Source organism: Castor canadensis, chromosome 3 (genome assembly GCF_047511655.1).
Source record: "Castor canadensis chromosome 3, mCasCan1.hap1v2, whole genome shotgun sequence".
In the NCBI taxonomy this organism is placed as follows: domain Eukaryota; kingdom Metazoa; phylum Chordata; class Mammalia; order Rodentia; family Castoridae; genus Castor; species Castor canadensis.
The window spans coordinates 14,187,933-14,203,286 of record NC_133388.1 but is presented as its reverse complement, the minus strand read 5'-3'; the positions used below and the strand labels follow the sequence as shown (position 1 = coordinate 14,203,286).

The 15,354-nt window shown below is 49.9% G+C and overlaps 1 protein-coding gene across 7 annotated transcripts in view; it reads right to left on the bottom strand.

Moving 5' to 3' along the window:
• Syne3 (spectrin repeat containing nuclear envelope family member 3) overlaps positions 1–15,354 on the bottom strand; it is an 84,834-nt gene that overhangs the window by 9,846 nt on the left and 59,634 nt on the right. For all 7 annotated transcript variants that reach the window (XM_074067207.1, XM_074067208.1, XM_074067204.1 and 4 more), the window contains 8 exons: positions 14,324–14,467; positions 13,374–13,508; positions 10,297–10,458; positions 10,006–10,178; positions 9,489–9,618; positions 7,676–7,837; positions 4,629–4,778; positions 3,630–3,668 (listed from right to left, as the gene is read on the bottom strand). In XM_074067207.1, the coding sequence (XP_073923308.1) occupies positions 3,630–3,668; positions 4,629–4,778; positions 7,676–7,837; positions 9,489–9,618; positions 10,006–10,178; positions 10,297–10,458; positions 13,374–13,508; positions 14,324–14,467 (1,095 nt within the window). The remainder of the gene's footprint in view (positions 1–3,629; positions 3,669–4,628; positions 4,779–7,675; positions 7,838–9,488; positions 9,619–10,005; positions 10,179–10,296; positions 10,459–13,373; positions 13,509–14,323; positions 14,468–15,354) is intronic.

Sequence of the window (15,354 nt, the reverse complement as noted above, 5' to 3'; positions counted from 1 at the left end):
GAAAGATGGCAAGTAAACGAAATGCTGCTCTGGGGTGACTGTCTGCCAAAAGCCTGCACTGTGTAATTCCTGGAAGGTGTCTGTTTGCTGTTCTTGCAAACTGTCCTGCTTTGCCTGTAAGAAAAGCAGTGATGGCCATTCTGTTCCACAAGTTAAAAAAAAAAAAATGTGCATTGAGGTAGGGCAGGGCCAAGGCAGGGCTTGAGTTGACACACAGCCCAGTTGCTCCTCAAAAAGCAGCTACACCTCATGTGGCTGAGTGCAGGAAGCAACACCCAGGGCACTGTGCTGGCAGGCACATAGGCAGCTGGAGATTTCATCACTCTTAACTACTCTGTTTATACAAACAAGCAGCCTGAAGGCAAGGATGTAGTCAGAGCCTTCAGTGACAGAACTGGGAGAGAGAAAAATGTGGACGACCAACTGCTGATAAATAATTAGCTTGGAAGCAGACATTTTTTTTTTCCTTCCCTTGGACTGAAAATAACGTATGAAATGTTTTTAACTTGGCATGATTACAGCTGCTGCAGACAGCACTTATTTTCTACCTGTCAGGTCTGCATGTGTGTGCACACGTGCATCTGTGTAGAGTCATAAACATGCATGCGCACAGCCTAGCCAGCAAAAAAACACCAGGGCTGCTATGATTTGGATCTGAAGTGTCCCCCAAAGGCCCATGTGTTAAAGGCTGTGGCACTATTTGGAAGTGATAGAAACTTTCAGAGGTGGGGGGGCATGCTCTTAGAGAGGGTTATGAGGTGAGCAGTTTTCCTCTGCCCCATGTTCCCTGCCATGATGTGCTGCCTCACCACAGGCCCAAAGCAAGATCATGAACTGGACGCTCAACTGTGAGCCAAAATAAGCCTTTTCTCCTGAAAAATTGATTATCTCAAGTATTTTATTGTACTGCCAGAAAGCTGACTAATAGGAAAATCAGCAAGTGACAATGTGAAGACCAAAGGGTTTGTTTGGTTTCTCAGAAAGAGAAGCAGGTTGGTACATACCTGTAATCCCAGCACTCAAGAGGTTGAGGCAGGGGGATTGCAAGTTTGAGGCCAGGCTGGGATACATAAGGAGATTCTCTCCCCTCACCCAACAAAACAAAGAAAGAAGAAGGAAGGAAGGAAGGAAAAGAAAGAAAAGCAGGGCAGTATCTGCTCGGTGGCTCTCGTTTATTTATTGGTTAAGTGACTTACTGATGGTCATGCACACTAGTGGTGGAATCTAGATTTGAATCCAGATGGTAACACAGTGTGGTCCCCAGGCCAGCAACATCATTGTCACCTAGAACCTTGTTAGAAGTGCAGATTCATGGGCCACTCCAGACCTAATAGATCAGAAACTCTAAGCCTGGGGCACGGAGGCATGACTGAAGTGGTAGAGCGCTTGCCTAGCAAGTGCGAGGCCCTGAGTTCAAACCCCAGTACCACCAAAAAGGAAAAAGAAAGAGAAACTTTAGGGATGGGTCCAGAAATCTGGTTTGCACAAGCTGCACATAAGTGTATGTCAGCCCCGAGTTTCCTTCCTTCTTCACAACAGGCTGAGGTCCATTAGCTCAAAAGTCAGCCAGCACCAAAGTCAAAATTTTTATAATCTACTTGTTTCAAATATATCCCAGATGAACAGACGTTGTAGCTACTTAGAGCTTTTGTGCTTGTATATCCCACAGAACTGCATCCAACATCTGCCAGCCACAGCTAGAACAAATCTCATCACAGCTGCTGCCCTCTGTGGCTCAGAGACCATCGCCCTGCTCAGCAGCACTGGCTACACACAGAAGCTCCATCGACTCTCCACCCAGACAGGTGCACAGGTAGCAGGGCAGGCTGTTGCTTTTTTTTGCTCACCAATATGCTCCCAAGTGCCGAAAGCAAGTGTGGCACAAAATCAGAACTCAGTGAATATTGGTGGAAAGAATGAAGGAAGGAAGGAAGGAAGAAAGGAAGGAAGGAAGGAAGGAAGAAATCAAAGAGGATATAACCAATGGGCATGATGGCTGTGAACGAACCACATTAACATACCAAAATTATAGGCTCCAGAGAACCCGAGCCTGCACTGGACTGGTGTCAGTCAGCCAAGAGTCACCTGCTCAAAACCATTTAGTGAGTACTTACCACGTGCTAGGCACCCTGGCCAGGCACCAGAAGACCCAGACATGGCTTCTGCATCAACTTGGGGGCTGTTTGTGTAACCCCAAATAGTGAAGGGCTTAAAGATAGGAGCTAGAGACAGCCTGGCCATCAGGTCTTGGGTCCGCCATCTCCCACCAGGAGCCACCATGCTGAGCCTAACTTTCCTGACACTTCCCTATTCCTTGAAGAGGCTGTTGTTATTCTAAACTGGGGGTGGGTGGCAAACCAGGACTTAAGCGCTAGGAAACACCTCTATCTCCATATAAAAGTTGGCAGTCTTCAAAAATAATTTGTGAAGTAAGTAAAGTCGGCATTAATATTTTCATTTTATAGATGATGGGAGGAGTGGGCCCCAAAGGCAAGCAACACGTCCAAGGACCTCTAAGCTCCTGACACTGGGTACAGAGCACAGCCTTGGTCTTAGGGTAGCCTAGTCCATGCTTTGTCACCCTCCTGCAGATGCCAGACATGACACTAGCCAGAGGACGGGAAGGAATCCAGGTGTACATATCACCTGGGATACGCAGTTCATGAAATGAGTGATCTTAAGCCACCGGAGCTCTTTGGACCAGAGAATGATGTGGGCTCAGTCATTACAGATCAATGCTCGGCAGAGAACAAGGGTATTCCCTTGGAAATGGTCACACATTTGGCTTTTTTAGTTGTGGGAGACACTGCAGGCCCCTGGGAAGCCTCCTCTAAGGCATCCCCTAGGAGGTAAAAACATGGACTCTGAAGTCAGAGGCCAGACAGCAGTATGGAGCTGAGTGCCCCCATGGAACAAGGTAGATCAATGCGCCAGCTGTTCCCTCAGGCTTAAAGCCGAGGTAAGAATGCCACTTGGGTGTCAGTGGGTGAGGTGGGGGGTCAATGGGGCGCGCTAACCACAATCAGTCACAATTCCCGACGTACAACGAGGTCAGCCACTGTGCCCATGTAGAGTGATATGAGCCAGTGGTGTCCTTTGCTTACTGTTTCTACTGCTTTTGCTTCAGCCACAAATGCCACAGGAGTGTCCCTGAGTGTCTCAGTGGATGCAAGTGGAAACACATGCCTGGTAGCATGAAGGGCTCCATCACCCCCTCCCAATGTGTCCCTCTGAAGCCTGTACACTCCAGTGTCACCAGGATGGTCAACAGTCCAGTTTGCCTGGAACAGTCCAGTTTACTCCTGCTGCCACCGTAATTATTAGCAGCATCCTTCTTACTCTTCAGCGTGTGCTAGTCTGGATGACAAATTCCAGTGTCACTTCCACCATGTACCTGTCACAGCTGAGCACTCTGCACACACACCTGCCAGTTACTCCTCAAGCCTGGTGCTTTTTAAGAGCACAGACCCCGGGCCCAACGCAATGCAGCCCAGAACTGATTCCCTGTCAATGCTCCTCAGACCTCACAGAACTTTGCAGAAAGCTCAGGCAACCTACCCCAGCATCTCAGGCCCACCCGCCCTGCAGGCGCCCCTTCTAGCTTCGCGGAGCAGATGGTAGGCACGTACCTTCTGGAATCCAGTCAGTGCCCCTGGAGAACTCTGTGTCTGTTATTTTAGGGGAAGAGAGGAAAGGGGGGGAAAAGCAAGGTGAGCAAAACTTAAATCCCAGTAGAGTCTGTAATGGAATATTCATTTTGTCAGAAGAGCGTTTCTTTAAAACTTCTGGTCATCTGGATAGCCCCAAGCCAGCAGGGGATTCAATTTAATGAGCTTTTTAACACACTTCAGGCCCAGGCGGGACTCGGTCTGGGAAGGCCTTGGCCAGGCACTGGGGCATGGCCGCCTGGCTTGGGCTGGGCTGACATCTAGTGGCCAACACAGGGTCAGGGCCAGAAAAGCCTGCAGCAACCCGGCGTGACTGGTGTGTTGAAATGGCACTAGAGGCCACTCCACCTACCTCCTCTCTGGGCTTGGGGAATAAGCTCCATGCCTCAGTTTCCTCATTGGTCCAGAGGGAATGATAACTGTCTCCTTTATAGGGTTGCTTGGAGTTATAAAAGCTATTGTTATTAGCATAGGCATTGTTATTATTTTGTGTAGGAGACACAGGGGACCAAGAAGAGAAACCGCTTGGTCAAAATCATAATGCAAGTCAGTGGGAGAGTCGGGCTGGACCCCAAGGCTCTTGATGGTCAATCAGGTGCTTCCTCAGTTCCCTCTCCAGAGACTGGGGTGCAGTTTCTCTAACAGGGAAAATATACACGAAGCTCTTCACAGGACAGGCAGCAAGCACGCCTCACACACGAGCCATTAGGTACTGCCACTGTTATTGGCCATTGTTTCTGGAATGGACTCAGCCTCACAGGACATAGGTGGCCAATGATATCACATAAGTCAAGCGTCTGGGTCCTGTGACTCTCCTCCTCTTTATCTGAGTGGTCACCACAGCCTGGGACACAGATGCCCAGGACAGAGCAAACACAGAGCAAACTCTGTCTCCCTAGGTGAGTCTAGACCCAGCCTTGTCTCTTCCTGGGGCCTGGGACCTGCATCCTCAGCACCTACCAGCAGGCGACCAGAGTCCTTGAGTTTTGACTTGTACAGCATCCAGCGGTAGCGTAGATCTTCCAGGTCATCCGAAGAGCCCCTCACTGGCCTGAGGCGAAGGAGGTTCTCAAAGAAGTGCTGACCTTCTGGGACTCGAGCCTCCAGCTCCTGAGGGAGAAGGCGGCATCATGGTAGAGCTTCCCAATGGCCCAGACATCCCACCCAGCTGCTAAGGACAGGAAAATCAAGTGTCACGTGGCAGAGAGGCATACAGGGAGCAGGCGGACAGAACCCCTAATGTGAGAATCTCATCTGTGCAAAGTCAAACCAAAGTCCAGCAACCGCACTCTGGAATGTTCCAGAATGACCTCCTGCATGGAAAGGCAGCTGGACTGCTGACCACTGTGGTCACTTCCAACTCTGACCTCTCAGGACCAAGTCATCCAGTGGGCTTAAAAGAGGAGTTGCCACCATTATAAAACCATCACTATTGGACATAGCTTTCTAGTGCCATTTTTGAGCCTGGTAGACTGGTGTTGGGTAGGACAGATTTTTCTATCAAAGTAGATTACTATGTTTCCCTAGGATGATATCATTTATTCCTAGGGTTCCTGAGGTGGTGTGATATGGGAGTAGGATGAGGGCTCTACAGGCAGGAGCCTGGATTTAAATCCTGGCTTGGGATCCTGGCTCTGCCCCATCTTAGAGCTGTGTGACATGGAACAATTAGCTTAGCTGCTCAGAATCTGCTAGAATGAGAGTTGGACAAGAACAAAGGTGCTTAGCCAGGGGAACTAAAAGTCCTTTCTGGTATGACTGGAGTGGTGTGTTGGGGGATGGGAAGCAAGAGGAGAAGCCGCCTATCTGAGCTAGGAGAGATGGGTGGGAAAGACTTCCTGGTGACAGTGAACTACATGATTGGTACTAAGACATTACACAGCCATCAAAGGATTAATGAAAGAGTGAGGTACAGTAGGTGAAAGCCCAGGAAAGTGGGGAGTGGAGGTGCAGCTCACTTGCCTTGCATGTGCAAGGCCCTGGGTTGCATCCCCAACACTAAAGAAAACAATTAACAAAAACTCGGGAAAGGATGAGAGCCCAGAAGGAAGCCCAGTGTTCAGGCTTTGCCCTTACAACACCTGCCAGTCTGGAAGAAATAGCTATGCAACTGATCTGTGCTTTTGGCAGCCTCAGAGGAAGATGAAGGTCATGACCTGGGCTCTGCAGATGGAGTCTGATAAACCATTCCCCCTTCACTGGACGCTCCTGCACACTTCATCCTCAGAGTAAAGGTGAACCAGAAGTGCCTGGTAAGGACTTGCAATTCGGTTTCAAGTTATCTCAGTTGTCCAGAGGACCCACAAGCTTTGAACTTGGATTCAGCAGCAGAAGGGATGGGAGGCTGGTTGCAGAAGGAGCCATGAGCTGGGTGGGGATCCCCACAGGAAGGAGGAGACCAGCTAAGAGGCTGTTGCCTTAGTCAAGGTAAATGATAAGTGCTGAGATTAAGACAGTGGCCGAGAGAAAGGACAGGAAAGGAAAAAAATGTCAGGGAGATGGAATCAAGGAGGGTTTGGTGACCACTATGGTATGCAGAGCCCAGGCCTTGACCTTCATCTCCCTGCCCTCTGAGGCTGCCAAAAGCACAGATCAGTTGCATAGCTCTTTCTTCCAGACTGGCCGGTGTTGTTAGGGCAAATGGAGGCCTGAACACAGGGTTTCCTTCTGGGCTCTTATCCTTTCCCGAGTTTTTGTTTGTTTTTTTCTTTAGTGTTGGGGATGGAACCCAGGGCCTTGCTCATGCCTGGCAAGTGCTCTACGACGGAGCTGCACCTCCACTCCCCACTTTCCTGGACTTTCACGTAATATACTTGGACCGCTATGGAGCTTGCTCCCTCCAAAGCTCATGTAACGTTTGGTTACCATTGCAACCATACCAAGAGGTGGGACCTTTGAATGGTGATCTGGCTGCAAAGGTCCCATGAGGGCCCTTAATGCTGTCATGTAAAGGCGAGAGGATGCCTTTACCTCTTTGGGCTTCTGCCTTTTTCCTTGTGCTGACACAACAAGGAGGCTCCTGCAAGATTCTGGTGCCTTGATCTTGGACTTCCTCGTCTCCAGAACTGAGTCACAGCCTGGGGGACATGGCTCAAGTGGTAGAGTGGGTGCCTAGCAAGTGCAAGGCTCTGAGTTCAAACCCCGGTACCACCAAGAAGAGTAAAAACGTAATCACAGAATTGTGAGCCAATAAATTCCTGTTCATTATAAATTATCCAATCATGAGTATTTTGTTATAGCAGCACAAATAGACTGAGACAGCAACTAGATTAGAAAGAAGAGTCATGGTTGGTCAATTGCAAACATGGCCTTGGCTCCTTGGTCCCCTCCCCAGCCAGCCCAGGGCCGTTTGCAATATGACTTTGCAATTGCTCCCAGCAAGTAGTAGAGTCTGTGTTTGCTCCCCTTGAATCTAGGGTGACCCTGTGGGTTTCTTTGGCCAACAGAATTCAGTTCCTAGTCTGGGCCTCCAAAGGCCTTTCCTGTTCCATAGTCCACAGGAGAATGAGATGTGCGTGGTCCACCTCAAGCACCAACAGCCCAGCAGCCCTCAGAAGTTGAGCATCCAGCAGATTTACAATTGACCAGACAAGGAAGCCCAGCAGACTTGGCCCCTGGAACTTACTGAAGCTAGACTGAGTTCAGCCTGAATTGCCAGCTTCCAGAAGCATGAGTTAAATAAATAGTTGTTTCAAGTCACACAGTGTTGGGGTGGTTTGTTACACAGCAATTGCTAACTGATACAGGAGTAGAGTGATCAATGGTAATATTTTCCAAAGAGGGAAATACAGAAATAGGAAAAATGAATGGATAAATGAATAATGAATGAATGAAACAAGTCTAAAACATTTGAACCAAAAAAGTTTACAAACTATTATTTATACACAAGTGTGAGCAGCTCATGGACTACTGTGTGCATGTACTCCTTTGTTTGAAGGACTCTATGGTGGCAAGTACAGATACAGTCACAGAACCCAGGGACAAGGGACCACTCCTTGGGAACAGACCTGCAGCTTTCTCTCTCTGGTTCTCAAGTCCTTGGCTGTGGTAGTTCTCATGGCAATGATTCTAACCAGCTTGGAATTTTCCTCCTGCAACCACTGTTCAAAGTTCCTCAGGAGCCGGGAGACATCTTCACGGCTGCCCTCTTCTTCCTCCAGCAGGTTTGCCTGTAGGAAGTCGTGTGACCAATGTGGGAGGTGAGAAAGGAATTCCACTGAGCAGAAGGGTAGGATGAGGAAAGGGTAGGGGAGCAGCCTGGGGCAGGGGTAGGGGGATGGAGAATAATCTCCACTCAACACAGCCTCATTTGGGAAAAGTGTTCCTCACTATTACCTCCTTGGTTCCTTCATGGAAGTCACCATCATCCCTTACCAGAATGGCTATCAGTGGACACCTTTCTCCTGTTCTTGTTTCCCTCTGGGCTCTGTGGCCAGAGTTTAAAGTGCAAATTGGTCCAGCTAATTCCTTCCTTACACACGTGTGGCTTCGTGTGCCTCCCTGACTGAGCACATGGGTTCCGGTTCTGCCAGCCTCTGGTCAAGCCACCTTCCCCCTCCTTCTCTGAGCACAGTCGGCAGGTGTGCCTCCACCTTTGAATTTGTGCTCCTGCCCTCTGGGTCTCTGTCCACACTGTCCCTTCTGCCTGGAAAGTGCCTCCCTCCTTTCCCCTCCTCCTCTCCCACTTAGCCTTTGGGGTTCAGCTGACATTTCATGGCCCCCAGCAGGACTTCCCTGCCCTGGGACCCGGGCATGACCACTCTACCCTAAGCTCCTTCAGAAACATGCCCTGCATTTTTTTGTAAACCTCTCTTTTAACTACCTGCTCCTTGCACTGTGCTCCGAGGCCCAGCCACACAGCGTGTCCTGGGAGCTTACTAGTAGTGAAGCATCGGGGGCCCCACCTGGGCTACTGAATCAGAACCTGCATTTCAATCAGGTGCATATAACCATCCAGAAGCTCTGCACTGCATTCTAAGTTCTCTGAGGCTGGAAGTGTTATTCGTAGCTGCATCCCAGCTGAGCCCAGTGCTCAATAGATGTGTTTTGAGATGAGGGAATGAGTGGGAGAATGAATAATTTTATTTATTTTGAGGTGGGGTCTTCAGGCTATCCTTGAACTCCTGGGCTCAAGTGATCCTCCTGCTTCAGCCCCCTGAGTAGTTGGGATTACAACAGGCATACACCACTGCACTTGGCTTGATGGAATTTTTGTTTGTTTGTTTTGGTTTTTTGAGATAGGCTCTCCCTGTGTAGCCAGGCTGGCCTCAAATTCAAGATCCTCCTGCTTCAGCCTCCCAAGTGCTAGGATTACAGGTGTGAACCACCACATCTGGCTTGATGGACTGTGTTTGAAGAACAAGGATAAAGTTTCTTTTTAGTATGCCTCAATTTTTTAAAAGGCAGTAAGGGGACATGACAAATGATACCATACAGTTCATACTTTTCATAAAGTACAGTTACAAAGACACCTATCTGGTGTGACCTCGATTTGTCATTGGGGGCCAATAGGAAGTTTGCAGCCCTGACACTACTCCCTGCAGGAGCTGCTAAGGGTTCAGAGGAGTGAAGACCAGTTTGGTCCAGGGATGCCCACAACCTTCCCTCATGGCCCAGCTCTGCAGTCTAGGACCTCTGAGTCCCTCGTGAGTGGCACAATGTCCCCTGGGGCCACAGCAGGAACAGGTGAAACAGAAGTAGCCATGTCCTGTAAGCTGAGTGTGTGGTCCTAGGCTAGGAGGGGGCTGTACTGGAGACCATCCAACCCATCACTTGACTGGAATCTGACCCTTGTCCCAAAGCCCCACTAGACAGACTCACCCCACGCCGCTGCCTCGGAATGGGATCCATGGGGTTGATGAGAAACCCAGATTTGGGGATGTTGTTGGTGAAAACCAGCTTCTTGTCTGAATCTACTTCAGTGGTCTGCAGCTGCCAGTTTCTGATGAGGCTGGAAAGACAAACTCATTCTCTCAAGGTGGGGTGTGATGGGGACCCACCGCCATGGGGGACAAGCAACAGGATTGGGACAATCTGGGTTTCAGGAAACCTCTTGGTTTTACTACTGAGAGTGACTTAGCAGCTATCCTGCTGGGCATCTACATACCCATTGATGCAGGTGAGGAAACTGAGGCCTAAGCCAGAATGGGTTGAAGGCTAACTCCACATTCAAGGTCACTTCTCAACTCCTAATCACCCTGCCAGAACTTGGCCCAAGAGTGGAGGTGTCCCCAGGGCCCTGCGTCATGCCTAGCACGTAGCCCAGTCCTAGTTATCTGCTTTTTTGGACACCAGGAAGTGTTGTTTAGGACAAGGATGGGAGCCAGGGAGACCTTACCTCAGCAGGTTCTCCTCCAGCAGCCTCAGGCCCCGCCAGGATTCTGCCAGCTCCTTCAGCTCTTCCTGGACCATAGCAGCTCCCTCTGTGGAAGACTTCTCCATCACCAGCTGGCCCAGAGCCTCAATCAGGGGTAGCTGGGCCTCTTTCTCTGGGAGCTCAGCCAGCAGCCTCTGGGGGACACATGGACACAGACAGTGAGGTCCTAGGGGAGGTTTCTGCTTCCCAGTGTGGGAGCACTCGTTATTGAGGTTTTGGGGATGCTGGTGAGGGAACAAATGGCCACCTTACCTCAACCTCAGCTTCTTGGGACTTGGCATCCCACAGGCCTGCATCTGCCTGGTGTGACTCCAGAGTCTGTGTGACCACAGCGACCCACTGCTGCAGCTCCAGCAGCCGGTAGCAAAAGGTGCAGTGCTCCTGCACACTCTGCTGACACCTGTCCATGAGGTCCTGTGGCAGAGTCAAAAGGGCTAGGATACCCTGAGTGCTGGTGGAAGCAGAGACCCAGGGCACCACCCTAACTTTGCCTGATCCCTTAGCTCCCCCTTCCCTAGCAGGAATGCCACAGGATTGTCCCTCCCCTCTGTACCCCATAGATCAACTGTGGTATAAGATGCCCCCAGCCTGTCTTGCTTCTATGGAAACTACTGAGTGTAGGAGAGGGTGCGTCAGTCGTAGCTTTCCTCCATCCTTGGTGTGCTGTGAATCCTACATGAGCCCTTGGGAAAACTGTTGGCGAGCATCTGGTAAAAACTGGACACCCAGGTAAAACTTCTGACCCAGCTATCACACTGGGGGCATCGCCCTTCACCAAAGGGCACACATGAGATGCCACTTGTCACAGCTCCAAACTGGAAGACAACCAAGTGCCCATCAACAGGAGAATGGTTAAACACATGGGGGTCTATCCACTCAGCAGAAATGTCCTACAACAGCAAGAATGAGCTCTCTATGGCCACGTGCAGCATTGTGGATGAGTTTACAATCCTCACGTGCAAAAACATGATGGATGCCTTTTCAAGTCTGAGGTCAGGGTTGCTTTTGAGGGTGAGGAGATAGCAGTGCCTGGAGGAGTGTGAGGGAGGCTGGTATCGCTCTGGGATTTATTTGGGTGGTGGTAACACTGATCAATTTAATTTTTAAAATCCACTGAGCTGCATAATTACATGTTTACCTTTCTGAATATGATTATACTTCAATAAAAAGGTTTTCAAAACCGTCTTGTTTTTTCTCCTTCCCCAGGTCCTACTTCCGGGGCCAGTCTGCTGCTCAGCTCTGTGAGGCTTGGGCCTTGTTTTTCTGTCTTCAGGAAAGGTGGCTGCTCTCTATTCTTCTTGTCATCCTGCCTGGTCCTCTGACCCCTTTTTCAGTTCACTATGAGGCAGTCAGACCCCAAGGCCTACTTGTCCCCTTTCTTGCTGTGTGCCACAGCTTAAGGCTTCCTGACTCTCTGGGGTGGGGGTGGGGGGCACCAAAGACCTTGCCTTCCTGCATCCCTCAGACTCTGGCTAAGACTGCAGGATGCCAGGGGCCTGGGCCTCAGGGAGGGACTCAGCATCCTGTGGGTCTGCCAGGAGTGTCCTGCACCTGTCCTCAACAAACCACCAAACAAAGGCTTGAAACATGAGCTAGAACTCTGCTCCCCTGAGCTCTTACTCCCAGAGTCCCTCCTGGCCCCTGGGTGCCAACATCAAATGCCTTCAGCAGCTCCATTCCATGGAGCTGTGACCCCCAATGTGGACCATGGTCCCTGTGGGGACATAAGATCCTGTGACTGTGGGGTAAGAATGTATTAAGACTCACTAGACTTAAGTATAGAGTGCCAAAATTAAGATGGGCAATTCCTTGTTAAGGAAGTATGGAAACCATTAAAGAGTAGGATCAAATCACCAGCCACCATTTTGTAGCCCTTAATGATGCTTGGTGACCATTTCCTCTGGGTTAACCTAACTCATCAGCTGATGTACTTATGGGAGCTGATTCTGCTGCTTCTATAGGCTTCAGAAGGTTGGGGGATTTTCCTATTTCTCTACTCCCCCTGCCTCACCCCAAGACCACAGTGCAAGTTTATTAAGTGGGCTTAGTGAATTCGTATGCATCACTGAGACCAATGGGTCTCTGTACATGGTGCCACACTGCTGGAGCCATGTGGGGGACCTTTTGGCTGCTGTGATACGATGGGTGGGCTAAAAGTAGCAGACACAGTGAGAGCGATGGTGCTCCCGACCCACCAGAGGAGGACAGTCCATTGACTCAGAACTGCTCAGGCCCCACAAGACTCCTCACATCCATCCAAAACCCACAGTGGTCAGTTAAAACCCTGTTTATCCCAACCTGGGCTTAGACCTTAAGTCCATTCACACACAGACACAAGGAGGTCAAAGATGCTGACTTCCCGGCAATGCTCTCACCACGTAAACCCATGGAAAGCTGTGCTTTGCTTTGATCAAAATCAGAACATTACATCCCCAGAGGCACTGCCAGCTATATACACCTGCCGTGGCAAGTGGGGTCATAGCATAAAAGGGACATTTTCTGACCCTCTCCTTGTGTCCTAAGCATGGCCATCTGTGAGCACTTATGCACTTACTATTTCATTATAATTATTTCTTAAAACCTTTTCTTTCTCTTCTAGAAGTTTCTCAATTGTCTGTGAGGGTGACTCGAATCACCTTTTAAGTTTCAGGATGGCAAAGAGGGTGCTGAAACTATTTTAAGAACAGGGCACACAGGCCCTGTGTGTACAGAAGAACCTGCCTTAAACTGAGTAGAGGTGTGGCTGTCAGGGCCCAGCTCAGGCTGACCAGGCCTCCATCCAGATCAGGGCTTGCATGGGGCCTGGAGTCTGCATTTCTGCTTGGAGGAGCCTTTTGTTCCATCCCACTGCAGGAAGTGGAATCGGGCCCACGCATACACCACGAGGTGCTCAGGTGGCCACGAGAGGGCACTGCAGAGCAGTTCTGCAGCACTGGGGCTCAGCGCAGGGCCTGCAGAACCAGGCTGCTGTTCGAGAACCACAGCCCTTCTACCTCGTGGCTCTGATCACAACATGGAATCGTACACTCAACTCGCTTGTTTGCCCATTCACTGTCCTCTATCTATCCAGCTCCCAGGGGAACAGTGGTCTTGGCTACCTTGTTCATGTTGCTCCCATCCTTGGGGCCTAGAACAGAACCTGGCATACAGAAGGCACTCAGTAGTCATCTGTTACACGAATGAGGGAGGGAGGGAAGGAGAGAAAGAAAAAAGAGGGGCTGGAAGGAATGAAGGAAGAAGAGAAGGAGGAAGGCCCAGGTATACAGGCATCCAGGAGCCTGTATATGACCTGGCTCTATGACCACTTAGCCCCTTGGCCTGCCCCTTACCTCCAGGAACTTCTGCAGGGCCTGGAGGTCAGAGGCAAGTTGGTCCACTTTGTGCTGGTGGTTGGAGTTCTCCTGGATGAGGGGCCTCATGGCCTCTATTTGGGCTCCCAGTTCCAGCCCCTCTTCCTGTAGCACCTGTAATGGGGTGAGGAGAGGGTTGGGAGCCCCTCAGGGCTGGGGCTTTGACTGGGAGAGTCCATGGCAGGTGTCGCCTAAGATAGAGGCCCCCCACACCATGGCTGCACCATGTGGCTGGTCTGATGGGCCCACTCTCAGGACGGGTGAAATTAAAACAAAACAAAACAAAAAGGCAAAAATATTCTAGACATCCCGGAAATAAACTTTAGGAGTGCTCAGATGGCATCTCAGAGGACAAACATCACATCTGGACTTTTGATGACTGCCTCTCATTATAGAAACTCAATTTCAGTTTTGAAGCCCCAAATGTACCATGTTACTGTGTTCGAGAGAACACTTGCATGTTTGGGTTTTAAAAAAGATAACTGCTACATCCTAAGCATCTTAAGGACCAGTAAGCTCTCATCCTGCCAGCAATGATCAATGATCAGCTTGTTCACATTCTGCATGTGATTTTAAACATATATTCTTAATCTCAAAACTGGATTTTTCATTAGAAGGCCTCTGGACACTGGAAATAGTTAGCAAAGCAATTTAAAAAATACCAATGTTAGACTTTGGAGTGGAGAGGTAAATTAAAGGATTGCTTATCGCTTTGTGAGTCTCAGGAACCAGCAGTTTAAAGGTACCAAAGGTCCTACTGAGGCCAGGAGCAATCAGATAAATATGCAGACAATGCACTGATCAGGTCCAAAGGGAAGCCCTCAACCTTGGCTCAAGCTGGCTATTGCTTCCTGGCTACTACAGAGGAGAAGGCCTGCTTCTGTGCACAACTGGGAACCCATGAGACTTGGTCTCATGGACCTCCTTACCTGTAACTTCAAGAGTTGGGCCTGTTTTTCAGGAAGGTCTCGCTGGAGTCCTTTCTCAGTTTGGATCCTGATTTCGAGATCTAAGAGCTTCTTCTGCAGGGGTTTAAAAGCAGCCCCAAAGTCTTTGTGCTGACTGAGTGAGCTCTGCAGACATAGAACAGGCAGCTGCAAGATAAGACTTTCCCCATGGGTGCCCCATTGTGAGACCTGAGACTCACAACCAGGCTGCTCCTTCTGCTGTGCAGTTCACCCTCACTCTGGTATCACACCCTCCAGGAATTCTTCCTTGAGTCCTAGTGGGGTTGGTGCCTCTCCTTAGGGTCACCATATTTGCATCATACTTTCTCCATACCCCACTAGAAAAGAGGCTGGCAAACCATACCCACCCCCCGCAAGTCTCACAGAGGTTGTCTGTGTAAATGGATGTTTATGTCATTAGGACATAGCCACGCCTGTTCATTTCCCACTGCTTCCCCACCACCTGGGCAAAGTTGAATAGCAGCAGCAGAGCCAGCCATCCTGTAAATGCGACATCCTCAATTCCTGGCCCTTTGCAGAAATGGTCTGCAGACCCTTACTCAAGAATAGCACTTGGACGCTCCCCCACCGCCGCACAGGAATTGCCTGTTTGCATGTCTCCACCACTGGGTTGTGGGAGTTTGAGGGGAGACCTCAGCTCCCTTCTGTGCTCTCCCAGCTCCTGAAACCCTGCCTGGCCTTGCTGATGGAGCACTAGAGCATGGGGGAAAGGTTGTGGGTTTGGATTCAGATAGTGTGCTAGGCCTGAGACTTGACACTACCACCTCTGGACTATGCACCACTTCCTTGAGTGTCCTCACCTGTAAAATAAGGACCATAAGAATACCATACCTACCCTCCCCCAGGGCCACTTGGCTTAGATAAGATCATGGATGTGAAGCGCTTAGCAAGTGCCTAGCCTGTGCCCCATAGAAAGTAGCTACTATGGTCATGATTACTAGATGCTCAGCAATCATTCAGTACAGAGAAGAGGCTATCCACAGAATGCCAAG